At 34.0% G+C, this 22,990-nt stretch overlaps 3 protein-coding genes, 1 long non-coding RNA gene and 1 pseudogene across 5 annotated transcripts; 4 read left to right on the forward strand and 1 right to left on the reverse strand.

Annotated features, from left to right (window-relative positions):
- Positions 1 to 1,305: 1,305 nt before the first annotated feature.
- On the forward strand, positions 1,306 to 3,242 carry LOC149909822 (uncharacterized). Its single transcript, XM_090118174.1, has 3 exons — positions 1,306 to 1,514; positions 1,601 to 2,862; positions 2,945 to 3,242. Exons 1-3 carry the CDS (start codon positions 1,317 to 1,319, stop codon positions 3,210 to 3,212), a joined length of 1,728 nt encoding a protein of 575 aa, XP_089974300.1. The 5' UTR covers positions 1,306 to 1,316; the 3' UTR covers positions 3,213 to 3,242.
- A 502-nt stretch (positions 3,243 to 3,744) lies between these two features.
- On the forward strand, positions 3,745 to 6,823 carry LOC149909823 (juvenile hormone esterase-like). Its single transcript, XM_090119927.1, has 3 exons — positions 3,745 to 3,953; positions 4,974 to 6,250; positions 6,619 to 6,823. Exons 1-3 carry the CDS (start codon positions 3,774 to 3,776, stop codon positions 6,821 to 6,823), a joined length of 1,662 nt encoding a protein of 553 aa, XP_089976053.1. The 5' UTR covers positions 3,745 to 3,773.
- Positions 6,824 to 8,066: 1,243 nt separating this feature from the next.
- On the reverse strand, positions 8,067 to 10,270 carry LOC149909824 (zinc finger MYM-type protein 1-like). The gene has a single exon (XM_090119924.1). It carries the CDS (start codon positions 10,247 to 10,249, stop codon positions 8,102 to 8,104), a length of 2,148 nt encoding a protein of 715 aa, XP_089976050.1. The 5' UTR covers positions 10,250 to 10,270; the 3' UTR covers positions 8,067 to 8,101.
- A 1,246-nt stretch (positions 10,271 to 11,516) lies between these two features.
- On the forward strand, positions 11,517 to 13,652 carry LOC149909825 (uncharacterized). Its single transcript, XR_016458610.1, has 3 exons — positions 11,517 to 11,705; positions 11,981 to 12,158; positions 13,194 to 13,652. It is a non-coding gene; the product is annotated as an uncharacterized LOC149909825 (long non-coding RNA).
- Positions 13,653 to 15,972: 2,320 nt separating this feature from the next.
- LOC149909826 (uncharacterized) lies at positions 15,973 to 18,317 on the forward strand (annotated as a pseudogene). The gene is made up of 3 exons (XR_016458608.1): positions 15,973 to 16,269; positions 16,542 to 17,828; positions 18,078 to 18,317. The product of XR_016458608.1 is annotated as an uncharacterized LOC149909826 (transcript).
- The last annotated feature ends 4,673 nt before the right edge of the window (positions 18,318 to 22,990 follow it).

A 22,990-nucleotide genomic window follows, 5' to 3' on the forward strand; every position in this document is an offset into this window, starting at 1 on the left:
GTATCTTTTTACCAGCACGCTCACATACCTACTAATAACTCTATAATAGATACCGATTTAATTTTTTTATCAGACACTTATTCATTTCTAATAAATGCTTAATAATAAATAATAATTATTTAAATAAAAACAAATTTATGTAAAAAACAACTTAATTATTTTAATTAATTATTACAAATACTTAGATAACCCTTTTGTTTTCGATTTCTAGGTATACCAAGATAATATACCTATCATGTTTATTCTGATTGCCTGATATACGAAACATCAATTCTTTTAATTTATGACGAACACCTAATGATAACAATTCAAAACATTAGCACTTAGGTCGACATGGAAATATCCAAGATTAATTTTTTATTCACTTGGTAATAACACAATTTTAAATAAACTTTAATTTGATAAGGACTGAGAGATTGCGACGGTAGGATCACATCTCGCTCACATCTGGGGCCGTATTATGACCTCTTATTTCGACAGTAACTGTCGCCTTACTCTATACGATATATATACATGCCATGACGGTATTGTCATTCCACGACCTCGCGACCATGAAATTTTACTCTCAACGCGCCTGGAAGTTTCGGTGAGGATTCTATATTTGGTGCCTTTCCTCTACATACAATTATATATTTATTATCTTAGATAGATCTTAGAAGATACTTAGCCTTCATTTGGTTTATTTTAAAATGAAGAGCATAAATTTTGATTGAATGAGTACCTGCACTTACCTTATTAATTGCAAATTGCAATTAGGAAGGCTTACAGGCTTACGAATTACGATACAAGCTGTCTTACTGTAAGCCTGCAGTTCATATCTTAATCAACAGGTTCTATTATATCTAATATCCTTGTATAATTTATTGTTTAAAGGTTTAATTAATTAAAATAATGATAATGTATTTAATTGTATTAATGATGAATAAAAGATTCAACGATTTGAATGTTCATACATACTAAGATAAATTTTAAATATATATAACATTTTACATGTAGTATTTCAAATTTATCTTACTATGTATTAATTTACCATCATATTTCGTTTTTGTATCTATCTCTGTATCTCACATAAATAATAATTATTTCTATTATACAAAATCTCATCGAAATTTGTTCATTGGCGAAAAAGGCTTTTAGAAGCAAAACAGATTTGAAAATTACAATTTAAGCGTGGATGAATCATGAATGAAAGTGACTAATATCACAGATAATTTGGTAAGCACTGTGCAGTCTTATCATCATTATATCTTTGATGATAGAACTGCTTGATATATAAATAAAGTAGCTTTTAATTGAACGAAAACACTTTGCTCATCATGACGTTATTAACCTCTGTGTGGATAATTTTTTACTTATGTATATCACTATATTGTTGTGCTGAAAATAATTCAAATTTTCGTGTAGTGCAAACGTCGCAAGGACCAGTTCGGGGTTACCTGGACGCTAATGGAGAAGTGTTTGAGTTTTTTGGTATTCCATATGCCAAAGCGCCTACAAACACCGAAAAATTTAAGGTAATATCATATTCCAACGTATATTACTTTTCACGTCATTCAAGGTATCATTGCTAAGGTAGTACATATAACGGTTTGTGTTCCAGGCACCTCTTCCTCCAGATACATGGGATGACATATACGAGGCAACCAATAATCAAATAATATGCCCTCAAGATGGTTATTATACGAATACGAATACTGCTGTTGAGGATTGCCTCGTTGCCAATGTCTTTGTACCTAATACCATTATTGAAAATGCTCCCGTTTTAGTCATAGTTCACGGCGGTGCTTACGTTGTGGGCTATGGAAATATGTATTCTTTTAAAAGTTTAATGAAAACTACAGATATGGTTGTCGTTACTTTCAATTATCGTCTTGGACCACATGGATTCTTGTGTTTGGGTACAGAGGATATTCCCGGAAACGCTGGAATGAAAGACCAAGTTGCTTTGTTACGTTGGGTACAGAAAAATATCAGATATTTTGGCGGGAACCCAGAAGACGTTACTCTTTATGGTTTTAGTGCAGGTGCATCGGCCGTTGATTTATTAGTAGTATCTAACACTACTCGTGGTTTATTCACCAAAGCTATTCTGGACAGTGCATCTAATACTGCTGCGTTTAGCATTCAATCAGATCCAATAGAAAAAGCAAAAGAATATGCCAAGCTATTGAACTTCACAAACGTTGATGACATTCAGGCATTAGAGCAATTTTATAAGAATGCTTCACATGATACTTTATTTTCAGTTGATGTTATGTTCCGATCTGACTCAACATTTCTAATGTCCCCATGTGTTGAACGTGAGATAGGACAAGAAACGTTTCTTACTGATAGCCCAGTAAATATTTTGAAAAGCGGTAACTATCAAAAAGTACCGATGTTAACAGGTTTCGCGAACATGGAAGGATTGTTTCGAATATTTGTATTTGATTTTTGGAAAAATCAAATGAATGAAAACTTTTCAGATTTCCTTCCAGCTGATTTACAATTTCAAAATAAGGAACAGCGTCAAGAAGTTTCTGAGAGAATTCAATATTTTTATTTTGGAAACGAAACAGTGGGTGAAAAGACAGTTTTAAACTACGTCGACTATTTTACGGATGTTATTTTTGGTTATTCAATTTTAAGGACGACAGGTCTACAAGTAGCGGCGGGTAACGATGAAATATATCTGTACGAGTATTCCTTTGTCGACGAAGACACACCTTATGTTCCATACACAAATGTGCGTGGTGCAGAGCATTGCGCCCAAACGATGGCGGTAGCTGATTCATTTCTAAGGGACGAAACGGAATTAACTCCTGAACATCGGGAAATGAAGAGACAAATTCGAAAATTATGGGCCAACTTTATCACCACTGGGTAAGGATTAATACTTATTAAACAATTTCTCTTGAAGATGTTATTTGAAATGACATTTTAAAATTCAATTAAACATTTACAGAATGCCTGTACCAAATGCCACGGAGTTTCCAAGTTGGCCAGCGGTAGGTGACGACAGCTCCCCATACATGGCTCTCAATTTACCACTTCAATTAAAGGGCTCATTGCTAAAAGATCGAAGATTGTTTTGGGACGACATATATGCTAAACATTATTTTGAACCTAAGTCACCATCCGCTCGAGGGAACGCAGAATCCAACATGATGTCTTTTAATATATTGTTATATATTTGTATAGCAAGTGTCATATATATTCAGGGATCATTTTAGTCTCAATAATATATTTTAATTTTCTTGCCATATTGTTTTTTTTTAATAACTACCAACATGAGATCTCGTGGGATTTCTCTCACAAATAAATAACCGTATAAAACTATTTCTTTTTGGCTCTTACAGTATCATAACAGGTTATAAAATTATTTTGATTTTAATCAAAAAATTATTAATAAACAATAATTATCTAAATAAGATTACTTCTTATTAATTATCAGATATTATAATGATTTAATTTCCGATTCCTTGGCAAGCCAATTTTATCTACGATTATGATTATTCTGATTGCCTGATACCTATACGAAACACGACCTTGTGATAATAATTTCTTACCATTTATGACAAATAATTCAAAACTTATATTAAGCCTACATGAAAAAAAAAAAACAGAAAATTTATTTTTTATATAATCGACCATACCATGAACTCTTCAATTTGATAACGACTAGACTGAGAGACTGTGCTATTGGGTATTCTTTACTTTTTATTATCATGTAGTTTGTATTAATATTGTCAGTATTACATCAGAGCTCGGAGCGTGTGGCGTTGACCGTTGTAATGTGGAATTATTTGATTACTTTATTTTTTGCGGCTGTTTCAATAAGCCATGGCCTCGAGTCGCGTGTTGTGGATACGGAGCAGGGTCCTGTGAGGGGATACAAAGATTCTGATGTTGGGATTTTTGCTTTCTATGGTGTACCTTACGCAAAAGCTCCAACTGGCCGGCAGAGGTTCAAGGTAAGAAATAAATCTTCATGCACTTATTGTTTTAATTTGAAAGAGACATACGTTTTGTCACGTTGTGTCTATTGTTTTGAATTTTAATCTTTATCTTCTTATATATAAAAATGAATCGCAAAATGTGTTGGTAAGCGCATAACTCGAGAACGGCTGAACCGATTTCGATAATTCTTTTTTTATTATATTCCCTTCTTCTTATATATAAAAATGAATCGCAAAATGTGTTGGTAAGCGCATAACTCGAGAACGGCTGAACCGATTTCGATAATTCTTTTTTTATTATATTCCTTGAAGTACGAGGATGGTTTTTACTTTTTATGTAGAGAAAACGTAAATATTATGTACCACGGGCGAAGCCGGGGCGGACCGCTAGTCTTCTTATATGTAAAAATGAATCGCAAAATGTGTTGGTAAGCGCATAACTCGATAACGGCTGAACCGATTTCGATAATTCTTTTTTTATTATATTCCTTGAAGTACGAGGATGGTTTTTATGTAGAGAAAACGTAAATATGTACCACGGGCGAAGCCGGGGCGGACCGCTAGTCTATAATATAAAAATGAATCACAAAATGTGTTGGTAAGCGCATAACTCGAGAACGGCTGAACCGATTTCGATAATTCTTTTTTTATTATATTCCTTGAAGTACGAGGATGGTTTTTATGTAGAGAAAACGTAAATATGTACCACGGGCGAAGCCGGGGCGGACCGCTAGTCTTAATGATAAAAATGAATCGCTAAATGTGTTGGTAAGCGCAAAACTCGACAACGGCTGAACCGATTTCGTTAATTCTTTTATCATTATATTCCTTGAAGTACGAGGATGGTTCTTATAGAGAGAAAACGTAAACATATACAACGGGCGAAGCTGGGGCGGACCTCTAGTAATTAAATAAATCAAAACTCATTCAATCAATTTCATAAATTATTTTTTCAATCGATCACGAAAACTTGGTTATAAAAATATCGTTTGAACGAAATGTAATCGCCGTCTGATGTATTTAATATTTTTTTAGGCTCCATTACCAGCAATAAAGCGGACTGGTATTTTTGATGCTGCGACTAAAGATATAGCTTGTCCACAACTGGATTTAGTTGCGTTTTACAAGCGCTCTCTCCTGATAACTGAAAATTGTCTGATTGCTAATATATACGTACCAGATACCACTACAAAGAATCTTCCAGTTGTTGTATACGTTCATGGCGGAGGTTATGTTGTCGGCTTCGGTAATTTAGTTACCTATAATAATTTAGTCAAAACAAAAGAAGTAATCGTTGTTACGTTTAACTATCGCATTGGAGCTCATGGCTTCCTATGCTTGGGTACAGAGGATATCCCTGGCAATGCCGGTATGAAAGACCAAGTTGCTTTGTTGCGCTGGGTCCAGAAAAATATAAAGAATTTTGGAGGCAATCCCGAAGATGTAACGATCGCCGGCTACAGCGCTGGTTCCTCGTCAGTTGACTTACTTATGCTATCTAAAATGACTAAAGGATTATTTACGAAAGTCATTCCGGAAAGTGGAGCTAATACGGCCGCTTGGAGTGTTCAAACAGATCCCATTGCGGTAGCTAAAGAATACGCTAGGAGTCTTAACTTTACGAATGTTGACGATTTTTATGCTCTCGAAGAGTTTTATAAAACTATTTCACATGAAATATTGTATTCTGTATTACCTATAAATAGAACTGATGCGACGTTTCTATTCAGTCCGTGCGTTGAACGAGACACAGAGGGAGACGAGTTTCTTACTGATTCTCCAGTAAACATACTGCAAAATGGAGACTATGTGAAATTACCCATGCTCTATGGATTTGCAAACATGGAAGGTTTAATACGTGAACCTCTATTTGAAGAATGGAAAGATAAAATGTCCAACAAGTTTTCCGATTTCTTACCACCTGATCTGCAATTTGCTGACGAAGCAGAAAAAGAGGAAGTAGCTAATAAAATTAGAAAATTCTACTTTGGTGATGGTCCTATTAATGACGAAAAAATCCTGAATTATATTGATTATTTCTCCGATATATTTTTTGCGTACGCCACTCTGAGGTCTGTGAAACTTCACGTGGAAGCGGGTAATAATCAAATTTACCTGTATGAATATTCGTTCGTACACGACGAGACGCCACCGGTTTCGCATACGAATGTTCGCGGAGCCGCACATTGCATGCAATCTGCCGCTATAGCTGATGGAAATTTCACACATAGTGATGAGAGTCTCGCAAATAACGAACTGAAGGAAATGAAGAAATTACTTAGAGACCTTTGGTTCAATTTTGTCAAAACTGGGTGCGTATTTATATCCTTATTTATCACAAAAACTGTCTTTTATCTTTTATAATATAAAAATGAATCGCAAAATGTGTTGGTAAGCGCATAACTCGAGAACGGCTGAACCGATTTCGATAATTCTTTTTTTATTATATTCCTTGAAGTAGGTACGAGGATGGTTTTTATATAGAGAAAACGTTAATATGTACCACGGGCGAAGCCGGGGCGGACCGCTAGTGTAGAATAAAATATTGGACAATAAATCAGAAAATACTTTAGATAAATTACTTCTTGAAGTTTCTATCTAACTTTAGGACATCTTTTCATCTCATTATAGGTACCTCCAATATTGTTTTTGTTTATATATTTTATAACCAATGTTACAGGAGGCCTGTACCCGAAGGATCAGATTACCCAGCCTGGCCGCCAGTGGGCGAGGGCTGTTCTCCACACATGATCATTAATAAACCTCTGAAGCTCGGAGGGTCCTTGTTAAAGGAACGAACTGCATTTTTGGACGAGATCTACGACAAACACTCCCGTCATCCGTCACCACCGCCGAACCCACCTCTAAAGCGTATAGAACTATAATAATATTGAAATAAAACGGGTGTATGGTTAACCATTATAATATTTAATCCTATGCAATGTGCTTTTTTATAGATAGTAGCTTCCCGCCCGCGGCTTCACTCGCTTTGTAGAAAACTTAACAAATTACATACTATAACCTGCCTCAAGATCAAGAACCACTTTATCTATTAAAAAAAGTCGCTTTCTCTGTCCCTATGTCCCTTGGTATGCTTAAATCTTTGAAACTACGCAACGGATTTTGATGCGTTTTTTTTTAATAGATAGAGTGATTCAATTCGAGGAAGGTTTATATGTATAATAACATCCATTAAATAGTGGAGAAGTACTGTTATTTTTGAGCAGGCTGAACCCTACGAGTTTTATCAAAATAATGTACTAAGTAAGTATTGTCCACATTGAAAAGGTCAACAGAAAAGTCCGTGATGGTATATTATGTCTATCTCTTATGGATAACCCACAATAACTTTTTTTTGTCATTTACTTTTTACGACAAATAATGGCTAATTTTCGAAGCGATTTTAACCAATAGTACAGCATTAATCCTTAACCAATTAAATACCTTGAATACATTGTTCATTTAATATAGATCTATATGGCCCTTTACACCAAATGATTTAAGTGAATATATTCGAAGATATTACAGATTTAAAAATTGCGGGACGTAGCGTTTGCGGCGGTACCGGCACAGACTAATAATAATATACTACGTAGGTATTTACCGGCCGGCTGCCCGGCTATATATTTTATACCCGTGCGAAGCCGGAGCGGGTCGCTATGTTTTTATATACAACGTTCACAGTTTTTTTGTAGTGTATTTAGTATCAGCATTGCACCCGTGCGAAGCCGGGGCGGGTCGCTAGTATATAATATTATACGCTAGCGGTCCGCCCCGGCTTCAGCCGTGGTACATATTTCGCAATAAAAGGTACAATTTTCATCAAAAACGGTCCAGTAGTTTATGCGTGAAAACCATACATACATATATACATATAAAGTATAAACCTTTCCTCTTTATAATATTAGTATAGATATGCATGTAGTCTTGACCTTGGAGCCAAGAAGAGGTTATTTATTCGGTATTATTATCTAATTAGGGAAGGTATGAACACACTTCGCTTAGCGCATTTCATATTATGGAGAATTATTCAATATTCATCTTTTATGTACCTACCTACTAATCAGCGGCTGCTCGTGACAAAATTTCATGGGTGTTCATTTGAAATAAAACACTGAAAAGTGAAAATACATAGTGTAAAGCAGTACAATTTATTAAAAAAATTACTTATAAAGGAAATGCATACGTCTTTTTTTTTGCTGTGCAAAAATATCTGTAACTTTTTTGTGAAAATCAGGTATCTCATTAATCAGTCGTTTTTCTATTGATATCATGCACAATGCATTTAAACGGTCCTGTGTCATGCTATTACGCGTAAAAGTTTTCACTTTATTTAAGGTGGAAAAGCAGCGCTCACTTTCGACCGAGTTCATCGGTATTGTACAAATTAATTTTAATAATTTAATACTTTCGACAAAAACTGACTCCAGGTTTAACTCTATGAAGTGTTGCAGTAAAGCTATCGCACCGTCAGCGTTATGGAAATCTTCCCTGCTGTAAATTACCACTAGCTCGTTTTTAAGTTTTGAGTTTTCTAAAAAATCATATGTCTTAACCACTTTTTTGAAATCTTCTTCCGGAAACTTTTGGTTGTAGTTCTCGAAATTGTCCGTAAAAAAAAGTTTTGACGCCAAAAGATGATCAGTGTACATAAATCTGTCTTTTATTTGCATCCTAACTACGTCACATATTTCTTTACGCATTGCCGAATGACTGACATTATTCGGTCGGCGTTTTTTCGTCGGCGGAGGCGACGGCGGAGGCGGCGACGGAGGAGGCGGCGACGGAGGAGGCGGCGACGGAGGAGGCGATGCTGCGTTACGTAACTTGCTTACTGTTTTTTCAAATCGACTGACTTCGTTAGTAATTTTTGTTGAGTCAATATATCGGGTCTGTAAAAATTTAAACAGAATTTCACAATGAGGCATCAGTGTTGCGAAGAAATCAAGCCAATACAGGAAGTCATCATTATTTAAGTATGATAGGAGCGATTGAGCTTGGTTGAATGTATTCGAATCACTGTTTGGCGAATCCATGATGGCTTCCATGCACTCTTTCAGGGGCTCTACGTTGTCATTTATAACTTTCACTGTTCGTGTATTATAATTATTCCATCTAGTCTGTGGGGCGGCTGGTCTCCTGCGGGTCATGATTGCTTTTAGAAATTCCGATCGTTTCGGCGAACGCGTAAAAAACGACGGAAACGCGTGCAGGTTGCAAAAAAAACTTCTTATCGTATTATTAATCGATGCCCCCCTTTCTAATATCAGATTGAGTTGGTGTGCATAACAGTGCACATAATATGCATATGGGTACATATCTCTTACGATTTTCTGCACACCATTTGAATTTCCACTCATAACTGACGCTCCGTCGTAACATTGACCAACTAATTTATTTTTATCGATATTTAACAAATCCAGCTCATTCAGTATCTCTGCCGCTAATATGTCTGCCGTGTGCCCTTTAGGTTGCAAATATTTTATAAACCTCTCATATATTTTACCATCATGTACATATCTCACAATGAACACTAACTGTTGAATTGTAGAACAATCGGTAGTCTCATCTACCTGAATGGCAACAAAGTTGGATTCTTTAATTTGTTGTTGTATTTCACATATGCAAACCTCGTAAATCGCGTCTAAAATATCGTTTTGAATTGATTTTGACGTACCTTTAAAGACGGATTTGTTGGTTAAATGTTGCTTCATGGCTAAATCAATATCGGTTACAAAATCTACCAACCCTCTATAGATTCCGGGATTCAGGGATTCCGAAGACTCATCATGCCCCCTTAAAGCAAATTGAAATGCACCACAAAATACGACACAATCTATTAACCTTCGTAAAATATGTCTGTTTTCATCGACACGGTCATTGAACTCGCGTATTGTCTGTCGGTACGCGGAATCTAGTGTTTTACGAATGTCTGGTCGTCCGATAGACGCCAACTGCAGTTCATTCAACAAATGGTACCGAGATTCTGAATGTCTTTTTATCTTAATTGAAAGATGAGCTAGGTTGTCAACGCCCGTTTCAGTCCAAGCACTCTCACCTCCGCCGCCCGCGCCCGCTTCAAATAAAAGACACGGAAAACAGAATAGTTTGTTGCTTTTATCACAACCACACAACCACGGTGTTTTCACATATTGTTCGGATTTAAACACACGCGTATATGTTTTCGTTTTTGTCGTACATTTTTGCGTAAGGTCAAGTTCAGGCCGTGGTGGTCCCTTAGCTTTCAATTCAAGCCGAATTTGTAACGTTTTAACACACTTTTTAATGTACGCCACATTATAATTGTCCATTTTAACACTCACAAGTAACACTGATAATAGACATGGGTAGGTAATGCGTGTAATAGTACAAAAGTAATATCACTTTGACACGTAATGCAACATCACGCATCAGTTACAAACATCACTCGCATCACTCACTTTTTTTTATTTTGTTGTACATTTGCTTGCTTTCATTACAATTATTAACAAACAACATAAAGTACGTGGCCAAGTATGAAGGAAAATCAACTACATTTTTTAAATATTTACTTAAATTGTAATTTTACGATATGTAATAACTAATAAGTATTGCAGTTATTATTGCTATTTTTCAATATGATCTGTAATACTTCACGTATATCACCTTAAACATTACTCGGTCATCATTTCATTAAAAATCGATCGGGTAATGTGTGATGTTACGGAGTAATATCACTTCCGTGGAAGAGATGCGTGATGTTGCATTACTATTTGACGTACTGTTTTGCGCATGTCTAACTGATAACTACAGGCTATTTCAACACGTATCTTATGAATTAAATAGAAAATTCCCGAATTTGGATTCGCACGGCGCGCGCATGCATTCAAGTTGACTTGAGTGTTTGCACTTTGCACAATGCACAGATGACAGATGACAGGTCTAGTACAGTGTTTGTTTATATAATGGCTGGCGTCCACTAGGCGGATCGGGCCGGGCCGCATCGCAACGCAAAAATACGCCGGCCTATGTTTTCGGATCGGGCCGGGGCGGGCCGCAACGCATTGGCGGATATCGCTTCGCAGGCGGATTTCTGCCGGCGGTGCGCTGCGGCCCGGCCCACCCCGACCCGTCTATAGGACGCAGGCAGGCGGATGTGAGCGGCGAGCGTCTGTTAGATAAAATCCGCCTAGGCGGTCGGCCGCGCCCCGTACAGGTGGACGCAGGAGCAAACAGCGCGTCCATTAGAGACGGCCCGTTGCGATGCGGCCCGGCCCGATCCGCCTGTAATGGACGCCTAGCATAAGAGTGGCAACGTCGCGCGCAATCGCTATCGTGGCGTAGACAGAGAATCCAATAGACACCGGCAATGCGTGTCGCAGAAAGCTCAGAACTGCCGTAATCCGTAATTGTTCAATTTGACGCGGAAATAATAACGATATATACCCATCTCTTTCTCACAACAGTGGTTTTACTTATAGAAAAAGCATCTACACTCTTTTTATTAGCACCCTCTTCATTGGCATCGATGTACCTTTGCTGCCACGCGTATTTTTGCGTTGCGATGCGGCCCGGCCCGATCCGCCTAGTGGACGCCTAGCATCATTATACGGTTTTGTTTACATGTGAGAAGATATCATTGTGAAATTTTTATGATTTTCCAGTGTTTTTCGACCATAATCGAGTGTAATAAGTATAATTGAAAATAATAATAGGTACCATGAAGTGTTCTATAGTAGGTTGTGGCCTATGCCAAAGCAAAAACAGGCCGAATCTAACCTTTCAACGGTAAGTGGCTAACATTTTGTTAAATTGTTGCTTATATTAAAGTGTATTTATTATCAAGTGTATAGAAATCTTTCAATCATTTTACATTTAATCATCTTAGTTATTATGAGCTGTAGAAACCCGCAAAATTCTCCTTATTTCATTTGCATCGAAAACATAAACATGAGTGAGTGCTAGTGTCGAACATCATCGCATAAACACCTTATCGATAAATTATTAATTTGTTTATTAATTACGTGCGAAGTTATATATTGTTGTATATTTTCTCGTTTTAGTTTACCAAGTAACGAATCCCGGCGAAAGGCATGGTTGGAAAAGATTGGCATAGGAAATATCCGGCCAGGAACTAAAAACATTAATGTGTGCTCATTGCACTTTGAAGAGAGCGCATTTAATAAGACTTTAAACATTGTTTGATTGAGAGATGATGCTATTCCAACAGTATTTGCAAAGGTAAATAATTCATCAATCTTTTTATTAAACAACTAGCTGCTCCGCGCGGTTTCACCCCCGTGGCTCCAATACTGTTGGTCGAAGCGTGGTTATATATATTATATACCCTATAGCCTTCCTCGATGAATGAGCTATCTAACACCGAAAGAATTTTTCAAATCGGACCAGTAGTTCCCTAGACTAGCGCGTTCAAACAAACAAACAAACTTCAGCTTTATAATATTATAGTATAGATTTTATTTAGCTCATCCTGTTTGTTTTTTTTAGGTACAAGGTAGTAATTGAAATTGTACCCCCTTACTGTTGACCGATTAATCTAATTGCTATATGCTTCACTATATCTTTTTTGACTTATATGCTCTAGAGACCTAGAGTATCATGAGACAAGTGGTGTGATGACTGGTACTTAAAACCTACTGAGTTATTTTTTAGTTTTTAAGATATTACCTACATTATTATAATCTTTTAAAGTGAAACTTTTATTACATCGTCTCAAACTTTTTCTATACTTAATATTGTAAAAAGGAAAGATTTGATTGTGTATGCACAAAAAGACCTCAAAACTACTGGTCCAATTTTTTTAATTCTTTCGTTGTTGGAAAGCTACACTTTCCATAAGTATATAATACACAATGTTTGTTCAATAAATTATTTAAATAATAATAAATATTAAATAAATAAATATTATAGGACATTATTACACAAATCGACCTAGTCCCACAGTAAGCTCAATTAAGGCTTGTGTTGTGGGTACTAGGCGACGATAAATATAATATTTAATAAATACATATATAGATAATAACACCCAGACCCAAGAACAAATAATTGAGTTCATCACACAAATATTTGCCCTGACCGGGGATCGAACCCGGGACCGTCGGCTCAGTAGGCAGTTACTTTACCACTGCGCCAACCGCGTCGTCAATAAAAAAAAATACTAAAAGTTTTACAATTTACCAAACATTCATGTTTCTGTAGCAATCTATTTATTATTACTTGGGACCATATCTAATGTAACATTTTTATCTCTTTCAGGCAGACCATCCATCTCAATTTGCTTTAATTGACATATCAAATACTACTTATCAACCATCATGCTCAGGTTATCCACATCCACAAGATGCCAAGGATCTTGAATTGGTAAGAGCAGTTCTTGAATAGAAAACCTATATGAAATAATTCTTGTTTAAAAAAAAGGGAACTTCAATACGTTCATACATGCTGAGATTCATGTGTATAATTATACACTCATAATTATGAGAACTGTTATCAATAATTAAAATTTATTTAATTCAAAAAACAAAGATAAAGATAGTAATTTACAAAATATATTAGAAAAATTAATTGAAACTACCACTAAGAAAGAAAATCAACATAACATAAAACATGTCTCGGAGAAATTTATTATTGAAAAATTCACAAGTAAGAATTGTAATGCATTGCAATGGATAGAGAATTTTGAAAAAGAGTGTGACCGCTTCAATATTACAAAAATTGAAATATTGAGATTGTTTTTAGAAAAATCTTGTTTGGATTGGTATAGCTCGATGGCCATCAAAATAACAGTAACTTCTGAATGGAAGGAATGGAAAAACAAGTTTTTGGAAACATTTAAAAACCAAGGATGGGACATGGTCACATATGCTTTTTCATTCAAGTATAAAGAAGGATTATTAATTGATTATGCAATAAAAAAAGAACGACTCATACTAGACATAAACAAATCAGTAGACTCCAAAACAATAATAGATCTTATTGCAACCGGCTTACCTGGGTTTATCTTAAATAAATTAAACAGGGATGAACTCAACAACACTACTGATTTGTTCAACGAGATAAGAAAATATGAAGGTATGATATACAAGAAGAACTCACCTATGGTAAGGAGTGCTACTTTTCTTCATAGAAATAAAATTAATGAGAAGACGCCATGTAAAACCTGTGAATCTTTAGACAAAGGAATAAGATATCATCCAGAAGAATCGTGTTGGTTCAAGAAAAATAAAATTGAATCGGAAAGTTGTAATAACAAACTCGTATGTTAACTTTTGTGAAAACTTTCTTAAATAAAAACTTTGAATTTACAGAGAAACAAATTGGTTTTCTTGAAAATCCTCAATAACATATATGTATTATGTAAGTATGTATGTAAGTATAATATATATGTATGTATGTGTACTTATAGCATGTATTTATAGTATTGATATCGATGTTAATATTGTTTTTACCTATTTATTTATTATCTATTTATAATATATATTTTTTTATTATTGTGATTTTTTTTTCTACTTTTAAATCAAACACCAATCCATTGTTCCTTTCAATCTGTATTTAATTCGTATGACAAATCCTATCCAAAGGTTGCCTGGCAGAGATCGCTTATAGCGATAATGCCGCCTATTTAACATGTTATGATTTTCTTTTTTCTTTGTGTATTCATTTTTTCCCCTTATGTATGTGTGTTTAATAAAGAATTTAAATAAATAAATAATTACCTACATTATAGATAAAAATAGTAACTCAACTCAAACAAGCTGTTTGAATTAGTTGCTAAAATATTATATCAATTAGCAATTAGCACAGATAATATACCTCAGATAATTACCTAAATATAATACTATGCTAATAATACTATGTTATATATGTATATAGAATCTAGGCTCTTAATTAAGCAGTTAATTTAAAAATATCTTATACTTACAGGTAAGTATGTATGTCTCGCGTATAACTGATATACAATATAGGTACATAGTATGATGCATTTAAGAAAATATTTCATTTAGGTATAACAAATAGATATTTACCTAAATTATATTTATTTGTACAGTTCACATTCATATATTTTAAGTGCCAATTATGATAAATGCAATACAGTGCTGAAATAACATGCTTGTATGTTACTAACCTTCAAAATTATGAATGTCCTTTTATTTTTACCCGTCTGTGACAGAAAAAAATGGCGCCAAAAAGTATCTTATAGAAAAATTTGCAGTTGGGTTTTTTGTTTTTCTATTAATATATCATGTTCTATTATTGTGTATCTAAAATAACGAAGGTTTAAGTAATAGTCTATAGAGAGAAATAATCTTTATTGTCTGTTAGTAGTTGGTAACCAATGTAGGTTGGTAGATCCATTTTTAATAATACATATATATATATATATATATATATCTTATATATAAAATTCTCGTGTCACAATGTTAGTCTGCATACTCCTCCGAAACGGGTGGACCGATTCTCATGAAATTTTCTGTGCATATCGGGTAAGTCTGAGAATCGGCCAACATCTATTTTTCATATGTACCACGGGCGAAGCCGGGGCGGACCGCTAGTATATTATTAATGTACATTGCTTCTTACGATGTGTTTACAATAATTTGTCCACATTACACATGAATATTGTTCAATTGTTTACGAACATCAGTAATAGAGTTTTTCTATTTTATCTATCTAATCAATATTTCAAGTGCTCCTTATACCTTGTTAACTATTTTATGAGTATTCATTTAAAAAGTACTTACCTACATCAGATAAAATTAAGTAGAGTTATAATAATAGTTATAACCTATTCTAAATAAGATTGTTGCTATTCGATTCGCATTATAAAATAATTTTAAATTTTATTATAAATGAATTACTCTATAAAAAATAACACTTCAATCTTATTAGAATCAATTATTATGAAAGAGTTTGAATATGAAGAAAAATTAAAATAATTTGATCCTGCTTGTTTTTATATATTCAATTGTTGAAATAATGATTTCATAAAAAGATTTGGTTATCGTGGTTCCAGCAGATGACTGCATTGGCATGAAAATTATCAGATAAATCAACCTCTTATCTGTCGTTTTTTAAAAATAAAGATATAATTAAATATTACAATCATTACGTAACTAAAATATAAGCGGAACTGTGTGCGTGTTATATCATGTGGACAAAATTGTTTTTTGTAATATGTTTGTGTGCTTATGTTATAGGTGAGGACAGTGACACGAAAATAATTAAACTGGAACAAGGAAAAGTACGAGGATATTTGGACCCCGAGGGGGGATTATATTCATTTCACGGGATACCGTACGCCACGGCCCCTACCGGAAGAAATAGATTCAAGGCGAGTATTCTAAATCTTTGATTGTGGTCTAAGGTCAGAGTTAGGCTTGAATGAGATCATTATGCATTTATGTTGTTATTTATTTAAATTTGATATAGTACTATATTACGATTCATCTCAACGTCAGGTTGAATTAAGTGTGTTATTTTGGTCCAATCTTTGTAACGTTTTCCTTTCCTTAATTTTATGTTATAATTAATATGCATGAGATTTTAAATACTTCTTAAATGCTTCAATAACTCAAATATTTTGATTATACTTTATTTCCATAGGCACCTCTCCCAGCACCAATATGGCTAGAAACGTTTGATGCTACAGACAAAGGAATAATTTGTCCTCAGATAGATTTTGAAATATACCCGGATTCATTAAAACAAATAGAAAATTGTCTGATTGCAAATGTTTTCATACCTGACACTGACGAGAAAAATTTACCAGTTGTGGTCTACGTCCATGGAGGCGCATTCGTCATGGGCCATGGAAACTTAGCCACGTATAAAAACCTAGTTCGCAGTAAGAAATTAATCGCAGTTACTTTCAATTATCGTCTTGGAGCTCATGGATTTTTATGCCTTGGTACTGAAGACGTACCTGGAAACGCTGGAATGAAAGACCAAGTAGCTCTTCTGAGGTGGGTCCAGAGAAACATTGTAAGATTCGGCGGCAATCCTGACGATGTTACTATAGCTGGCTATAGCGCAGGTTCTGCATCTGTAGACTTATTGATGGTTTCCAAAAGTGCTCAAGGTCTTTTCCATAAAGTCATACCTGAAAGTGGATCGAGTACAGCAATATTTGCCGTTCAAATAGACCCTATTGCGAATGCGAAAAAGTACGCGAGATTTTTAAATTTTACAGATGTGAATAATTTTGGCGCTTTAGTGGAATTCTACCAAACAGTTCCATATGATGTGCTCAATTCAGTTAGTCGAAACGACTTTTTTAGTGGATACGATTTTGCATTACTCTTGTCTCCATGTGTCGAATGCAAAACTAGCGAAGAACCTTTCCTAACAGAGCAACCAGTTAATCTTATAAAAAGTGGAAATTATAAAAAACTACCTATGCTATATGGATTTGCAAATATGGAGGGTCTCTATCGTGTTGCTGTATTTGACCAATGGCGTAAAGAAATGTCCGAAGACTTTGCAAAGTTTTTACCAGCAGATTTACAATTTGAAAATATGGAGGAAAAAGTGGCTATAGCGAATAAGATCAAAGAGTTTTATTTTGGAAAGAAGCCAATTGAAGCCGATCAAATAATTAATTATATTAATTACTTTACTGACGTTATCTTTGCGTATCCAACTATGAGGGCTATAAAACTGTACTATGAAGCTGGTCACAGGAGTATATATCTGTATGAATATTCCTTTGTTCACGACAACGATCCTATTATCCCTCACGCTAACATTCGCGGCGCAGATCATTGTGCTCAAACCAATGCCGTCATGGATGGTCTGAACATAACGCACCATTCGGAACTGTCTTATATCTAAAGATTTTAAGGATATGAAAAAAATAATGCGAGAGATTTGGACAAATTTCATAACTACAGGGTAAGTTAGATATATACGTTATTTTTTTAAAGGTTAATTTTGTGTATTACGGAAACAATAATCGATAACCCATTTACTAAAGTAGGTATTATTAAAACAGATTTTTCGGCCAGATATCTGAATAGACAAATCTTTGTAATCAATCTTTTCTGCTTTCCGAACCGGTGGTAACATGACGAGGGTTAAGGCGATTCAAAAGTTCTTCTAGAAGAAGTCTACGGCATAAATAATTAATGTTTCTTTTTACAGCGAACCAGTGCCCAAAGGATCGGAATTACCAGCCTGGCCTTCAGTAGACAAGGAAGGGTCTCCACACATGGTGCTCAATTTGCCCTTAGAACTAAAAGGGCCTTTACACAAAGAGCGCACTCAATTATGGGAAGAGATTTACAGCAAGTACTATCGTTACGCTTCCCCGCCTTCACCACCTGTAGAACATACAGAACTTTAAACTCAAGTGTATTATATTAAGTAGAAATATAAATCATACTTGAACGCTTAATTTTTATTTCAAATATGTACTAACAAAAAATAAACATTACCTTGTCACCATCCTTGACGTAAACAATTTTAGAACGAAACCATGTAGTTTTCTATCACCAAAATCCATCTAAATCTGCATTTCAAACTTGTGGAAAGAAATCAAGGTACAAAATCATACATTATGCTAATTTTCAGCAACAAATTACAGAAAAATTGTTTTAAAGGATAGAGTTACAACTTAACAGTAAAATCAAGTAAAGTACGCCGACCCTGAAGCCGTATGAGAAAGAAATATAATATTTCATACACAATATTAACTGAAAGGGTATTACTTGTTTATTCACGTCTAGTGTCCTATAAACGCATCGGTGAGCCAATACGACTCACTTGGTATCTGATGTGTCGTGAATTCACACTTGGTGGACACTAGAGCAGATATAATGCCCCTCTTCTATAACCTACTTATGTTACGATGGTGAGAAAATTAAATGGCAATTTTACTTTTGTATGAACTTACAAGTTAAATTCTGTACTTACAAGTTTAATTCCTTTTTCATTCTTGTAAGATGAAGTGTGAGGTAAATAGTATAATTTTTTTGATATTTTTAGATAAAACGCGATCGCTTTGAAAACTTTATGATTTCACAAAAGTAAATAATAGAGTCCGTTTCTGTTATAATGAGTTAATTTTATGAATACTCTCCTTTTTAATTTAGACTTTAGAGTAAATATTACATAGGTATCTTAATTATTATCTAAAGGAAACTATGAATCTACAATCTACATGAATGTAAGGACGAAGAATCAACAGAAGAGAAAAGCAGTGGAGTGAGGGATAATACTTATACAGTCGCTACATAAAAATCAATTACGCTACAATATAAACAGATATTTGTTTTCGTAAAATTTGTTGGCTCAGTCAACATTTTACGCACTTATTGTGCCGGTCCATCCAAGCGTTCGGATCTGATCAAAGTTTGCCAGTTCGCGTAATCCCAGCGCCCTCTCAGAACGCTAAGTTTGTTCAAATAGGTTTACATCGCAGTTGAACGAATTTGTCTTACTTATTTTGAAACAAAGCCCGTACTATTGTTATTCGCGGAAATGGATCTAGGAAGTTTCTAGTTTAAAGGAAACATTGGCTTCGATCAAAAGCTTTTATAACAAAGGATTAACAAATAATAGTTTGTTCTGAATTGAAAACTCTTAAAATATAAAGTTATCGTAAATTGTTATTGCTCTCTTCACGATATCAAAGTGCGACGACAAAATACATATAAGAATGTATTCGTAGATTAATCGTTCACAGCGAAGTTAAGCTGTTTATTACATTATTATTGGCACATTTATACAGGCATTATGTCACAATAAAATACAAATCCATATCGAAGAACATCATTATTCTTCACATATAAAATGGACAAATCGTAAGGTCCATAGTAGCGGATAGGCAACTCAATCCCGTACAATAATATTGTTTTGCCCTAACTCTGTAGCGACCTATACGCAATTATCTCTAAGCTTTATATTGCAGAGATATTGAGACTTGGATGAAAAGGCTAAGCCGCTTCCACGAGACTTATCTTTTTTATTTTATAACGTGATATTAAAGTGATTGTCGATAAAATGTTGTTTTTGCTGAGATTGCTATGTCACGCTGTTTGTTATGCAATGATAGATTATGATAACCAATTATGAGGACCTATCAGTCTAAATATAAAGACGAATGAAGTAATTTATTTGGTTTCATATGATTATGGCTCAATGTAGTTAGATATAAAATTAAATTATATTTTTGCAAACAGGTATATTTAAATGTTCGGTGTACAAAAACTCAATGACTACATAATTACCTGTTATTATTTATATACTAGACGATGATGTAAAGAAAATATTATATAGTTTTAATTTTAATGCCTAGGTATCTAACGTTACCAAGTACTGTGTCTGCTGAAAGTTTCATAGCCAGAATATTTCTGTAAAACTCCACCGCCATTTAAATCTATTGCAAATTTCCTGCACCGTGAGTGTCATGGAGAGTGCTTTACCGGGAGTTTTCCATGCCATTTCACGCTATAAATTTGAATTTCGCGTTAAAAACTGCAGCATAGACACTTAGTTACAACACTTGGCACATGCCGGTAGTTGGTACTCTGATGCATGAATATGAATATCACGTAAGCAAATTTATGCCTTTATATTTGGACTGGGAACAGCTGAATCCTTGTTTTGGCAACCGTATTTAGTACTTCACTAGCTATAAAACTTGATCTATTTACCGTATTTAAAACTTGTATAAATGGGATTACTTTTGGCAAACTAGCGAGTGGAAATTGCTCATGTTCATCGATTTTACGAGTTCTCGCTTTTTTCAGTGTGTCATAAATGGATCGCACTTTTATCACAGATTAGATACTTTTTATGTCCATTTACGTGTTAAAATTGTAGAGATTTTTTAGTAATTGCCTAAGTACATTTATTTCATTCTTGTAATATTTAATGCTCTGTTAATTGTTATCAATAAACTCACTTCTATTTGGGATAACATATCTAACTTAGGTGAAGAAAGAATCAAAACATATATTGATTATATAATACGAATGCAAAAATAAGATAATAATATTATGTTAACCACAACTCACAAGGCTATACCTACATAATTATTATAGCCGCGGCAGTCATCTCGCCGCAAAAAAGCCGCACATAAAAATAAGCCTGAACATAACAATATTTTTTCACTTCGCAACGGAGTGATTCTATGGCACAGACTAATAATAATATACTACGTATACTATGGTATGAATTTTATCTCACGAGGTGGATAGGACTTAGATTGACTACTTTTTACACTTTTTACCAAGATCAATCAACTCATTTCTATGGGAAGATCCTTTGACGAATCTGCACTTAGGTAACTACCTACCTAAGTGTAATGTTAGATTATCATAACTAGACACATCAATACAGAGTAGTATTGACGACTACTTGCCCAAAGATAGGTATGTTTTGAATATTATAATAATTACTAATCAGGCTTTCTACCTTCCTTCCTTTTCTTTTTCTTTTTTTGTTTCGGCGACCACAATGATCAATTAACACATTGCAGAAAACATTATCAAGTCAGTAGATATAATTTTGTAGATTTTATATTACTACAAATGCAATTAAACAAGAAATATAAACTACTTACGCAACAGCAAAAAAAAAAATAAATAAAATTTACAGTGAAAATATAATTTCAAATTTAATCCAGTCATTAAAAAGGTACCTACGTCGCAAATAGGTTTTGCTGATTCAGTACTCCTGTGACCCTCTGGGGCTAAGACGTTTGCAACAAAAATTATTTGCGACTTTAGCAAAATAATTCTCGGGAGATGGAAACCCCTCATCAAAACGCTGTTTTAACCTAAGCTTGCTTTGGCGATAAATTCTTGTCGCTTAGCGAAAACTTCAGTGAACGGGGAATCCATGAGTCCAGCAACTTTTAAAAGATACCTAAAGCTTCTTTAATGAAGTGTATTGAATTTACTTTTGATTGGTTTTTAATTTGATTTTGAGTTTCAACCGTTACAGGTCTAAGATTATTCATTTTTGCTATAGAAGTAATACAAATACTATACAAATATGTAAATAAAATATAACGTTTCCTTTTAGTCAATGAATATGTTAGCATAATGTATAAATTGAATTATTTTAAAAATGTCTGGTTCATAGAAAGTAGAAACTGTTTTACTATAACAACTATAACTATTCAACAGAGAGATTTGTATGTTATTTAACATTTAAGAAGTTACAACAACATAAAAAAAATTTAACACTCACACAAACACAAAGTTTTTGTGCAAAGTAATTATTGCACAAACACAAATACAATTTTTCACTGATACACTCCGGAGCTTAACCGCTCTTTTCGTGGAAAAATAAAAATACATTAACGGCTAGAAAGTTAATTAACTATTTTTAAAAACAATTCTGCTATTTGAAACATTTTACGAGGGAAAAATGTAGAAGCTATAAAACAGTTGAGACCTAATAATGTATTGTAATAATATCAATTTATACATTTCGTTGAAAAGCGCATCTCTTAAACTAATTTGATTTGTATCATATAAATTTATAATGTAATGAGGTCTCTACAACTTTTTCTGCATCTAAGTCCTTTATTTTTTATTTTTTTTTTAGAAATTATTCTATTGTTATAGAAAATCCTACCAAAAATACGTTTAGATCACAGCATGTATTTCTAAAAAATAATAATAACCAGACGAGCAAAAATATCTTATCTTAATGTTGACGTCTGAATGAAAACTTTATAAACCTATCTCATTGAGCTATTATTACTACGTATAGAGGAGACACCACGAACAAAATCTGTGCTGCAAGCGCGGCGGTATTAAGCGATGTCATCGACTCACCGCTATAGAGGCGAAACTTTGTAAATATTTTGTCTATTACTTATCTATCAATTAAGAACAATCAATATAATAAAAAAAAATATAATTAATCTAATAAATAATTAATAAATTATTAGTAAACTTATCAATTAAAACCAATCAATGTAACAAAAAAATTGATACGTAGGTAATTTATATTCATCTTTCATGATTTAACCTTTTTTCAAATAATATCCATAGCACAATTTTTTTATAAATGTGTAAAATTATTATTTTCCACTATAA

The sequence above is a fragment of the Colias eurytheme genome, chromosome 3 (assembly GCF_061535395.1).
Source record: "Colias eurytheme isolate Ceu_HAF_F1 chromosome 3, ilColEury1 Martin Lab GWU primary, whole genome shotgun sequence".
NCBI lineage: Eukaryota > Metazoa > Arthropoda > Insecta > Lepidoptera > Pieridae > Colias > Colias eurytheme.